This window comes from Myxine glutinosa, chromosome 13 (assembly GCF_964187855.1).
Source record: "Myxine glutinosa chromosome 13, kmMyxGlut1.1, whole genome shotgun sequence".
NCBI classification, from domain to species: domain Eukaryota; kingdom Metazoa; phylum Chordata; class Myxini; order Myxiniformes; family Myxinidae; genus Myxine; species Myxine glutinosa.
In genome coordinates, this window is record NC_136273.1 from 18,710,075 (window position 1) to 18,723,316 (window position 13,242).

General features: G+C 46.5%; 2 protein-coding genes across 4 annotated transcripts in view; one reads left to right on the forward strand and one right to left on the reverse strand.

Moving 5' to 3' along the window:
• The window catches only part of CENATAC (centrosomal AT-AC splicing factor), a 480,847-nt gene that overhangs the window by 167,731 nt on the left and 299,874 nt on the right, over positions 1-13,242 (forward strand). The window lies entirely within an intron of this gene.
• Positions 1-13,242, reverse strand: part of LOC137438652 (uncharacterized) — a 138,197-nt gene that overhangs the window by 34,200 nt on the left and 90,755 nt on the right. Inside the window, exon 10 of one of the 3 annotated variants that reach the window (XM_068133877.2) lies at positions 9,890-12,700. The exons of 1 other annotated variant lie outside the window; for it this stretch is intronic. In XM_068133877.2, coding sequence (XP_067989978.2) covers positions 9,890-12,700 — 2,811 coding nt within the window. Of the gene's footprint in view, positions 1-9,889; positions 12,730-13,242 lie in introns of those variants that run through there. One more of the 3 variants, XM_068133879.2, reaches the window with a different exon arrangement.

A 13,242-nucleotide genomic window follows, 5' to 3' on the forward strand; every position in this document is an offset into this window, starting at 1 on the left:
TCCTGTTTGGCATTGAGGACCTCCATCCATTGTTGAGACAGCAGAAGCAGCATGTCCAGAGTAGAGTGACCTGGTCTGAAACCAAATTGATGATCAGAGATCAAGCCATTGGAGAAGAGGAAAGATTTCATATCAGAAGCAATGATGGATTCCATGACTTTGCTGATAATTGGGAGAAGGCTGATTGGTCTGTAGTTGCTAGGATCTGTTTTTGCACCTTTTTTGTGCAAAGCGGTGATGTTGGCTGATTTCCAAGCAGATGGCAGTTGACCTTGAGCAAAAGAGAGGGTGAAGAGAACAGAGAGAGGGTGAGATAGAGCAGCAGAGCAGGATTTTAGGACCCGTGGGCTGATGCCGTCGGGTCCAGTTGCAGAATCAGAGTCGAGGGTTGACAGAAACTTTTCCACCTTGTCAGGAGGAAAGGACACGGAGTCCAGGAGCAGCAGGGTACGACTGGGTATGGTGGGTACAGAGAGGGATGGGTTTGGGACACAAGATTTAGAGGCAAACACGGAGTTGAGGCATTCAGCTTTTTCACGTGCGGAGTCAGCTGTGTAGCCGTTTGAGGTAAGGGAGGGGATGGAGGGGGAACAAACACCAGAAACGGATTTGACCAGACGCCACCAGGATTTGGAAGAGGGAGACAGATAAGAGAGTTCGGTCTTGAGGACGGAGAGATATTGTTTCCTGGCTCTCCTGAGGGTGGACACACACTTGTTTCGGGCTTTGTGGAAGGAAATGAGATTTCCTTCCGTTGGATTTGCTTTCCAGGAGACGAAGGCAAGTTGTTTCTGGGCAATAGCCTCACCACAAGATTCCGTGTACCATGGACGGGAGGAAGGGTATGACAACTGAAGACGAGATGGGATAAATCTGTGCATGAGAGAGAGCAATTTACTTTGGAAGAATTCCCAGGATGAGTTGATGTCAGAGGTGGTAGAGATGGGAGACCAGTCCAGATGATTGATGGCTGCTTGAAGACCGTGCCAGTTGGCCTGAGTGAAATGCCAGACTCGTCGACGCTGAGCAGGCTCCCTGAGGATGGTCAGAGAGATGTCCACTTTAACAAGGACATGATCAGATGTTCCGATCGGAGCAGAAGAAGAGCAGCAGACATTTTCAGGGAAGTTAGACATAACCAAGTCCAGAAGAGAAGATGTTCCGTTGACTGAGATCCGGGTCGGGAAATTGACAGATTGTGTCAGTCCCAGTGAGTCGCAGAAGTCCTTTGCTGAGGAGCCATGGCTGGTGAGAGAGGTACCCACACCCAGCCAACTGGCATGATGACAGTTGAAATCACCACATATGAGGAAGAGAGAGTTGGGATGAGTAGATAGAAGTTGGTCCATATCATCAGACAGCGAGATGTAGATGGAGTCATCACTGTTTGGTGGACGGTACAACACACATATGAACAAGAGGTGGGAGCGAAGGGGAAGCCGTAGCCAGAGGTATTCCTGGGGGTGAGGTGGAGAGAGTGCAGTGCAGGGCGAGTGAGGAAGAGAGTTTTTGATAAAGATAGCAACCCCGCCCCCAGGACGAGGCTCAGGTCTATCATACAGGAGGAGGGAGTAGCCCGGGAGAGATACTATGGAATCAGAGACATCATAAAGGAGGAAAGTTTCTGTTAAGCAGATCACGTCTGGTTTGACAGAAGCAACCTGTATGGAGAGATCGGTTAAGTTTGAACGAAGGCCCCGGATGTTTGAGGTCCCTTCAAATCTCCCCACCCTCATTTCTTCTGCATTTCCCCCCTCTCACCCCTCCTCCTCAAAGCGTCCTCCCCGCTTCTTCCCCCTTCCAACTCTCACCTCCATCTCCCCCAACCTTCTGCCTCACTCTTCCCCCTCCTCAAATAACACCTCAATGTGCCTCACCCAATCACCATCAAACCTTTTGTCTGGCCCATCCTTCCCTTTCTCCGAGCTATTCTGAAATCTCTGAAACACCTTCAACAGCTCTCCCTACCTCTTCCACATCTTACCCTACCCCTCCCCCCCTGTTCTGTATCCGATGCTCCCCCTTACTCTTCATTAACGGTATGGACCTCAAACATACGGAGCCTTCGTTCAAACTTAACTGATCTCTCCACACAGGTTGCTTCTAACAAACCAGACGTGATCTGCTTAACATAAACTTTCCTCCTTCATTGTGTCTCTGATTCTTTAGTATCTCTCCTGGGTTACTCCCTCCTCCGGTATGATAGACCTGAGCCTCGTCATGGAGGTGGGGTTGCTATCTTTATCAAAAACTCTCTTTCTGACTCGCCCTGCACAGCCCTCTCTCCACCTCACCCCCAGGAATACCTCTGGCTACGGCTTCCCCTTCGATCCCACCTCTTGTTCATATGTGTGTTGTACCGTCCACCAAACAGTGATGACTCCATCTACATCTCGCTGTCTGATAACACGGTCCAACTTCTGTCTACTCTTCCCAACTCTCTTTTCCTCATATGTGGTGATTTCAATTGTCACCACGCCAGTTGGCTGGGTGTGGGTACCTCTCTCACCAGCCATGGCTCCTCAGCAAAGGACTTCTGCGACTCACTGGGACTGACACAATCTGTCAATTTCCCGACCCGGATCTCAGTCAACGGAGCATCTTCTCTTCTGGACTTGGTTATGACTAACTTCCCTGAAAATGTCTGCTGCTCTTCTGCTCCAATCAACTCATCTGATCATGTGCTTGTTAAAGTGAACATCTCTCTGACCATTCTCAGGGAGCCTCCTCAGCATCGACGAGTCTGGCATTTCACTCAGGCTAACTGGCATGGTATTCAAGCAGCCATCAATCATCTGGACTGGTCTCCCATCTCGACCGCCTCTGACATCAACTCATCCTGGGAATTCTTCCAAAGTAAATTGCTCTCTCTCATGCACAGATTTATCCCATCTCGTCTTCAGTTGTCATACCCTTCCTCCCGTCCATGGTACATGGAATCTTGTGGTGAGGCTGTTGCCCAGAAACAACTTGCCTTCGTCTCCTGGAAAGCAAATCCAACGTAAGGAAATCTCATTTCCTTTCACAAAGCCCGAAACAAGTGTGTGTCCACCCTGCGGAGAGCCAGGAAACAATATCTCTCCGTTCTCAAGACCGAACTCTCTTTTCTGTCTCCCTCTTCCAAATCCTGGTGGCGTCTGGTCAAATCTGTTTCTGGTGTTTGTTCCCCCTCCATCCCCTCCCTTACGTCAAATGGCTACCCAGCTGACTCCGCACATGAAAAAGGTGAATGCCTCAACTCTGTGTTTGCCTCTAAATCTTGTGTCCCAAACCCATCCCTCTCTGGACCCACCGTACCCAGTCGTACCCAGCTGCTCCTGGACTCTGTGTCCTTTCCTCCTGACAAGGTGGAAAAGTTTCTGTCAACCCTCGACTCTGATTCTGCAACCGGACCTGACGGCATCAGCCCATGGGTCCTAAAATCCTGTACTTCCGCTCTTTCACTCCCTCTCTCTGTTCTCTTCACCCTCACTTTTGCTCAAGATCATCTGCCGTCTGCTTGGAAATCAGCCATCACCGCTTTACACAAAAAATGTGCAAAAAAGATCCAAGCAACTATAGACCAATCAGCCTTCTCCCAATTATCAGCAAAGTCACGGAATCCATCATTACTTTGGATATGAAATCTTTCCTCTTCTCCAATGGCTTGATCTCTGATCATCAATTTGGTTTCAGACCAGGTCACTCTACTCTGGACATGCTGCTTCTGCTGTCTCAACAATGGATGGAGGTCCTCAATGCCAAACAGGAAAATAGAGCTGTCTCCCTTGACAAATCACGTGCCTTCGATACGGTCTGGCACCACGCTCTGCTCACCAAACTCTCCTCCTTTGGTATCCATGGAAATCTCCACGCATGGCTGGCGGACTTCCTCTCTAGTCATAGTCAACGTGTGGCCCTGAATGGGTTTCTCTCATCCCCTCTTCCTGTTTAGGCTGGAGTTCCCCAAGGCAGTGTTCTGGGCCCTTTGCTTTTTCTGGTCTTCATCAATGATCTCTCCGACTCTCTTGAAAATCCTCTCTATCTCTTTGGTGATGACTCCACTCTCTGCCGCTCCATTCCTCATCCCTCAGATCGGCAGTCTGCAGCCTCCTCACTCTCTGCAGACCTGGACAAAATCACAGACTGGGCAAACAGGTGGAACATGTCTTTCAATCCTGAAAAATCTCACACTCTTACGATGTCTCTCCGAAAAGACCGACTGGACAACCCTCCCATCCACTTTCTGAATAATCCTCTCAAAGAAGTTCTGTCACTCAAGCTTTTGGGTCTCACTATCTGCCATGATCTTTCCTGGGAAAACCACATTTCAAATCTGGCCTCCAAAGCCAGTCGCCGACTGGGCATCCTCCGTCGTGCGAAGTCCTTCCTTGGCACACCTGAGCTCCTCACCACATACAAGGCTTTCATCCGCAGCTCATTGGAATACTGCTCTCCCCTCTGGGCTGGTGCTCCTGCCTCACACCTAGCTCGTCTTCACGCTGTTGAAACCAAAGCGTTCAGAATCATTGAAATCTCCCGCGATGAAGCTACCTCCGAGGGCCTTTCACTTACTCACCGCAGGCAGGTTGGTGGTCTTTCTCTCTTCTACCAACTCCTCTCCGGCCTTGCTCCTCCAGCTCTCTGTGGGCTCTGTCCCCCAAATATTCCTACAGGTCGCACAAGATCTGCCTGCAACCGTCTTAAGGTTAAACTGCCAAAATCAAGGCTCTCTGCTCACTTTCACTCCTTCATTCCTCTTTTCTCCCACCTCTGGAACAAACTCCCTCACTCTCTTCAATCCCACTCCTCCCTCCAGGTCTTTAAAACAGCTGTTCACCACCATCTCTTATCTTCCCCCATCCAAAACCTTGATCTTTTCTACCCCCGCTAATTTCACCCCAAATCCACTTATTTGAAATACCAACTTCTTCCTGGAAGTCCTTGGTGTCCTTGTGTTTATACTTCTCCCACCCCCCCCCCCTTCCCACGCCGCCTCCCCCCACCCCTCTCTGTCCCACACATTCCCGATGTCCCTGCTCTCAAATGTTGTGTTTATGTGCTTCCCCTTCTCTCCCCATCTTGTCTACCGCTCCCCTTTTTATATACTTTGTTTACTTGTCTGTTTGATTTGTTTATGTGATAAATGTTAGCTCTTTCACGAGCCTCAATTCTGTATACAAAAAAAAAGAAAAAGAAAAAAAAAGGTGAGCGCCAGGGGTATTTCCCCTATGTTGAATGTTTGTATTTTTAGCGAGCTTCCATTTTTCTCCACACAATGAAGTTATTTTTCACATTCTATACTCAAGCATGACATGGCTTCAATATGAACTTCAATATGAAAATCTTCAATATGAACTCAATAGAGTCATCAATATCATACATTGGCTCACCAGTCGCGGCACTTTGACCAGTTGTTTTATGTAGAACTAGCCGTGCATACACGTCGCGTCGCATCGCGTTGCTTACGGGGTTAATCAAAACACAGCATATTGCACTTTACAAACATATTGCATGTCTATCTTCTGAATCTCAATGAGGAAGCAAAATGAAGTGCAACTCAAAAACAAGGATTTTTACGGCGTAGCCCATCGGGAAAAGCAGTCTAGAACAGTGTTTGTCCATCCGTATGTATGTCCCTTCAAACGTACACCAATCAGAGATGAGGGTCTGGTCACATGACAGGGGTGATGTGACGTCATTACGGCGGTACGACGGGTGACTACACACTCCAGCATTTTGATTCCAATGTCGTTCAGGCCGAACATATCGTCGAAATTGTCATATATCACAATCGCCATGCTCTGTATTTTGTTATAAGAGTGATCATTGATTTTGGATGAGAATGAGGTAGGTGAAAGAGCGTTTAGCTTACGGAAGTTGATAGTGCGATAATGCCTTGGTGTTGGGGCGGGGATGTTGATTGGTAATTGGATGTTGATTGGATGTTGATGTCCACTGGTAATTCCCTGTTTGTCGTTAAAGGCGGCAAAAAGGGTTGGCGTCAGGAAGGGCATCCGGCCGTAAAACATTGCTTCAAATAGGGGACCGAAAAACAACAACAACCACGGTTCCCGAAAAAGGCCAACCCCCGCTTTGCGGGGAAAAATGGCCTCTAAAGGTGGTTATTTTTTTTATTTTTTTTTAGTGATCATTGATTTTGAGGGAGCTACCTTTAGTCTGTATATGGTGAGCCAGGTTTGTAGGGTGCTGAGGAATGGCTGAAGTTGTGCTGTGGCTCTGTTGATGTTGCTATGGTTGAAGGTAATAGCTATGTCATCTGCATATGAGGCTATTTGTATGTTCATAGGTGGCTTTGGAATGTCATACATATCATGTGCATGAGGACTTGCCATTAAAAAGCCAATTATATTTTCGTTCAGGTCCTGATCCAGATCCGGCCCATTAGTGGGATACAAAACTTAAACTGTTCAGTGTTCAGCTTGTCAGAGGTATGCGCTCTTACGAGTGCCGTTCTAGTTGTGCATGTTTGTACTCTAATTGTTGTTGTTGCTGTTGTCATAGCTGGGTTTGCTCGTTTGTGTGCTCCTTTGGTGTGCTATTATATATCTTCTATATATATATAAAAGAAAGTTTTTGTTTGTTTGTTTGTTTGTTTGTTTGTCTGCACGCGCTAATCTCCTGAACGGTGAAAGATAGGAGGAAACCTCTAAAACAAAAAATGTCGGGATGGGTCCCGGGAAGGTTATAGGCTAGGTGGTGAGGCCGCTCGAGGCCCACCTCGGCCGGGCTGGGCCCATTTCGCAATTAAAAGCTGAGCTGAATGATAGTAGTCAATCTTCTACGGCCGCGAGTAAAAGCTGAATTATAGTAGTAAATTCAATCAAAAAGAACTAAAAATGTCGGGATGGGCCCCGGGAAGGTTATAGGCTAGGTGGTGAGGCCGGTCGAGGCCGCTTCGGCCGGGCTGGGCCCATTTAGCAATTAAAAGCTGAGCTGAATTATAGTAGTCAATCTTCTACGGCCGCGAGTAAAAGCTGAATTATAGTAGTAAATTCATTCAAAAAGAACCAAAAATTTTGGGATGGGCCCCGGGAAGGTTATAGGCTAGGTGGTGAGGCCGGTCGAAGCCGCTTCGGCCAGGCTGGGCCCATTTCGCAATTAAAAGCTGAGCTGAATTATAGTAGTCAATCTTCAACGGACACGAGTAAAAGCTCAATTATAGCAGTAAATTCATTCAAAAAGAACCCGAGCAACGCCGGGTGCTTTCGGCTAGTATATATATAAAAGAAAGTATTTGTTTGTTTGTTTGTTTTTTGTTTGTCTGCACGCGCTAATCTCCTGAACGGTGAAAGATAGGAGGAAACCTCTGAAAAAAAAATGCCGGGACGGGCCCCAGGAAGGTTATAGGCTAGGTGGCGAGGCCGGTTGAGGCGACCTCGGCCGGGCTGGGCCCATTTCACAATAAATCTTCTTCTTCTTTCAAAATTCTCTTGAAGTACAACTTATGCACTTAATAGGAATATCTGACTGATTGCAACACATGCTTTCAAAATTCTCTCTCGCGGGGCCCGACAGAAGAAAGAACAAGGAATCGTTGAGCACGAACTGATACTGGGCTCGCGTAAGAACTATGTACAGAAGATTAAATTCATTCAAAAAGAACCCGGGAAACGCCGGGTGCATTTAGCTTGTATATACATATAGTCACGTGAAAAAGTAAGTACACCCCATGTAAAGTTTTGACTTTTTCAACATATTTCAACATACAGCTATTTGATCTTCATTTCAACAATATTGATAGATAAAGGTGATATAATATAACAAATATCATGAAACATTTAAATTTTTTAGTACATTGTATAATTTAAATAAACGTAAATGCAAATTTCGCACGTGGAAAAAGTAAGTACACCCTTGGCTCTAATAGGTGGTATTGCCCCCTTTGGCAGAAACAACCTCAAGTAGGCATTTCTTATAACTGTCTACCAGTCTCTGACATCGACTGAGAGAAATTTTTGCCCACTCCTCCATGCAGAATTCTTTCAGCTGTGCGATGTTTGAGGGGTTTCTTGCATGCACAGCTAGTTTCAAATCCCCCCACAACATCTCGATGGGATTTAGATCCGGGCTTTGACTTGGCCATTCCAGAACCCTCCATTTCTTTCTTTTCAGCCATTCCTTGGTGGATTTACTGGTATGTTTAGGGTCATTGTCATGTTGCAAGGTCCACCTTCGGTTGAGCTTCAACTTTCCGACAGGTAGCCTCACATTATCCTCAAGCACCCTTTGGTACAATGAAGAATTCGTAGTGGATTCTACGATGGTGAGCTGCCCAGGCCCTGATGCAGCAAAGCTGCCCCAAACCATAATATTTCCACCAGTATGCTTTCCAGTTAGTATCAGGTTCTTGTGGTCAAATGCTGTCTTTGGTTTTCGCCAAACATGTCTTCTGGTACTGTGGCCAAATAGCTCTACCTTTGACTCATCTGTCCAGAGCACATTGTTCCAGAAGTGCTGGTCTTTGCCTAGGTGTTCATTGGCAAACTTTCGTCTTGCCCTGATGTTCTTTCTGGACAGCAAAGGTTTCCTCCTGGCACACCTCCCATGTGGATCAAATTTGTGCAGCCTGTTTGTAATGGTAGACTCGTGCACTTTGACATCAACAGTGGCCAGAGCTACCTGTAGATCCCGTGATGACATTCTGGGGTTCTTAAAGACTTCTTTCAGCATCTTGCGGTCTGCTCTCGGGCTGAACTTGGCGGCGCGGCCGAGCCTGAACAAGTTGGCAGTTGTTTGGAATCTTCTCCACTTGTAGATGATCTTCCAGACAGTCGAATGATTGATTTCAAATTGTTTGGTGATCTTTTTAAATCCCTTCCCAGACTCGTAGGCATCTATAACCTTCTTTCTGAAGGCCTCAGAGAGCTCTTTTGATCTAGGCATGGTGATGCCGCACACTTCAACAACAAAGAGCAAATCAAACTAAATGTCTGAGGATTAAATAAGACAGGTTCCTCCAAGATCCTCTCTAATGATGTTCTAATCATTTGCACCTGAGCTGGTGCACCTGATTCTAATTTTAGGTATTTGAAGTAGTGATAAATGTAGGGGTGTACTTACTTTTTCCACATGCGAAATTTGCATTTATGTTTGTTTAAATTATACAATGGACTACAAAATGTAAATGAATGAATATGAATGAATGATCGTTTTAAGGCCATTTTTCCCCGCTAGAGTGGGGGTTGGCCTTGCAGGCCCCATGACCTCATGGGGCCCTATTTGAGGCAATGTTTTTATGACCGGATGCCCTTCCTGACGCCAACCCTTAGTCGCCTCTTACGATGCGCAGGGATACGGTGTACCTATTCTAAACCGGGGTACACACCGTGATCATTCATCCCAGCAAGCTGGTACTCAATTTGCCAACCTCGGAAGGATGACAGGCTGAGTCAACCACCCTGGTGTTAATTCAGCAATCGACCGGGATTCGAACTCAGGATCCTAGGATCCCAAGCTGGCGCCCTAACCGCTAAGCCAACACCAGGCTGAACTACAAAATGTAAATGTTGCATGATATTTGTTATATTATATCACCTTTATCTATCAATATTGTTGAAATGATGATCAAATAGCTGTATGTTGAAATATGTTGAAAAAGTCAAAACTTTACATGGGGTGTACGACTGTACGGTACTTACTTTTTCACGTGACTGCATATATATGTCGGTTTATTGACATGGGAGGGGGACATTTATTGCAGGAAATACATTGTTCTCACATGTCTAGCTTACCTTTCTGGTTATTATAACATTTATTTACTGAGTACTGAGTCTCCCTTACACTGGTGAAATGTACATCTGCACAACGAATGAGGATGCACAATACACCTGAGTTAATTAAACACTTGAGCATTTTCTCTTTCCATTCCACACCCACATATCCTCACCTGCTTTGTCAGCTGGAGCTGTCGAGAGACGCCTATCCATGCTGTCATTGTCCTGCAAGGCCTCAGATTCAACCATCTTTGTTACACTGGACATTGGAAGCTGGTCAATGGCATACATTTGGCCAGCACCCTTCTCCGTAGTGGATGGTATACTCCCAAGTGGCTCAGGTATTGATTCCTGATGCTGTGAAATGTGCTGGGAAACAACATCGCTAATCTGTTGAGTTCCTGTCAAAGTGGCTGGAATTGATTCATTCTGTGTCTTTGAATGGATGTCAAATGGATGAGGCAAAGTAACAAGATAGCTTGGTGATGATGGCTCCATGGTTGAGATGCTTAGTTTAGTATCAAGTGCTGGTAATGGAGGGTTGGATGGCATATTATGAAGAAAGCATGGGCTGTCTTGAGTGGTGGCCTGAGTCACACTAATCGGATGGGTCGTAAGCATGTCAAGTGAAGTGGAAAACTTTTCAGGCTGGGTGGTGAAGACTGTGACCGTGCCGGATTGGGTAGCAAATGTGCTGGGCTGACTGGCGTTGATGCTGGGCTGATTGGCACTGTTGACCGCCTGACCAGCATTGTTTCCGAGCTGACTAGCATTGATGCCTTTCTGACCGGCATTGATGTCTGGCTGACCGGCGTTGATACCAGTCTGGCCGGCATTGATACCAGTCTGGCCGGCGTTGTCACCAGGTTGGCCGGCATTATTGCCGAGCTGACTTGCATTGTCACCAGGCTGACTGGTGGAGGTGCCGGGATGATTGGCAAATTTTGGTGGATGATCAGTGATAGGCTTGAGGGATGTTGCTGCAATAGAAGTCTCAATATCTACTTTCTTGTAAGGTTGTATTTGTAATTGACTTCCAGGGATTGTAATAAGCCCCCTGGGAGAAGAGGGAAGGAGATCCTGGGAAGAAAGGCTGTTACTAGTACTACAATCTGTATCTGCTGATTGAGATAATGACAGATTATTATTTGCAGTGAGCTGCTCATTGTCTAAAATTTTGCATTGATCAGTGGCATAATCGATGTCTTCGCTATTCACTTTGTGTTTGTCCGTCACAACTACTGTAGCTGGGTTTGGCAGTGGTGGCTGCAGCTCTGCGATTATAGTTCTTTCCATAGTAGCAATATCAGCCTCTGTGACATCAAGAAGCAAGGATGTATGAGGGCCTTCCGGGTTTTGGACAGCATCAGGAGAGTCATGAGTGTCAAGAACTAACAGCTTCTGAACTTCTTCAGGTGCCAGCACAGTGTGGGCCATAGTTTCAATCGCATCAACTATTTTTGCTGCTGTGGTTTGTGACTCACCTGGTGTCACCAAGCTTATATCCACAGAAGACTGCTCCATATTCTTGGTGATGTTATCATCAACTACTAAGCGAAGCGTATCTGGCATCTGGGATCTTGATGGCAGCTCAGTCTCTTCCATATTGCAAACACTAGCAGTGCCCTGTAAAGGCTCTACCGACTTTGACATGGCAACAGGTGGGGGGAGAAACCCTGGATCAAAACCCGTGGTAGCAGGGAAGTAGAATTGGCGGGTAGCAACTCCATCAGACATTGGGTTTACGATACGAGCCTTGTGCAATGGCAGCAACTGAAGAGATGGAGACAACTCTGCAGACTGCAGTCCAACTCCTCCTGAGGTTTTAACCAGGCTGGTGTTACGGTTTGCAGGTTCACAAATCCCTGCTCTTTCACCCCCAGAGAGAGGAACTGGATGCAGCTTCAGCATAGGGGCTGTCTGGTTGCCTGGCATGCGCCGCACTCCAGTCACATTGGTCTTGCGATTGGGGCTTCCTTTTTTCCCTGGACTGACCTTACGGGGACTATGACTTCCTCGCCTTGTTGGTGCACTACCTGTACGATCCGTTGAGGATTCATCCTTTCCAACAGCACCTAATGTAACTGGAAGTTGTGGAAAAACACTAGTGTTGCTTGGGACTTGCCCTATGGCTTTTAAGGTGGTCGGATTCAAGCCCTGTTGCTCAAGGCTGCGTGAACCATAAGCCGGCTGCTTGGGTTGTGGAAGCAACAGGTTGATTTGTGGTGGAAACAGACCAGCAATTGATGCATTTAGACGTTCTGGAGAGAGACTGATCTCTGAGGGTTCACAGCTGGGTGGGCAGAATGTAGGTGCCAGTGTGTTGTAAGGCCGTGGGCTGCCACGATTTGGAGTTTTAGGACGTGATGTAGAATTTGGCAAGCACCCCAGAGAAGAGGCCAAGTTTTGAGGTGCTGGACTTGTAGCCTGTGGTGTATTCGTATATGCTAGACGAACTCCACCAGGAACTGGCAAACCACTCGGTGAAACTTGTGTAACACCTGGAACCAGCTCACGTGTACCCATTCCAAATTTGAGCAAGGTGCTCGAAAGAGTTGGGCTACTCATTCCCAAACACACTGTGGGATTTGCAGCAGCAGGCCAAGACTTTGTAGCGTCGTCAGGGTTGCTTGCAGTGACCTGGTTAAGTGATCTTCCTTCTCCGTCACCTTCATCTGCCTCTTTCATCTTTTCCTTTTCCTGAATACCAAAATTTAATTGTCCACCTGAAGTGGGAACTATTAGTTCACCAACTGAGCTTTCCAACGGGTTCATCATGATGTTGGAAATAGGGGTATGGGGGCCTGTTGAGGCAAAGGGAGTGGATGGAGATCGAAGAGAGGGAGCAGTGTGAGGTGGTAGAGTCGAAACTCGCATTGGATCATGGGGGTTATGATGTAGCTGTTGAATAGGTGCTGCTGCAATCTGTGGTGAGAAAATGGGCGAAGATTGGAGTTGTGGTTGGCTTGTGTTCAGAGATGGCACTGCAACAACACAAACAATGAACCATCACCTGCATCATGACATAAACAGGAGACAAAAATCAAACCCATGACACTGATTTTCAGACATTAATCCCAGTACACCATAAACATCACTCTTACAATGATAAACTAAGACCAAGAACCATTTAGTTAGCTAATACCATCACATAAACAAAACACCGATGTAGGAGAGTAACATTTCAATGGCAATAAACATTCCATAGTTTGTTTTGATATTGAAGTTGTAAAACTCAACAATGGAGATGCCTACACCTAACCAACGTGTTCAGTTAAAACACCGAAAATTTTGCTCATTTTTCTACAGCATAAAGATGACGATCAGTAGCAAAACGGGTTCTGGTACATCGAGCTATTAAATTTGTTAGTATTCTTGAACGTTTAATACTAGGCTAGTCTGAAATGGTTCAAGGATAACAGGAGGGGAGGGAGTGGGGTATGTGGAGAGGCTAGTGGGGCAAATATATTTTGTGGCATGGCTAATAATCTCCCCTGTCTGCAGCAGGTAGGAGGAGGGGGATTTT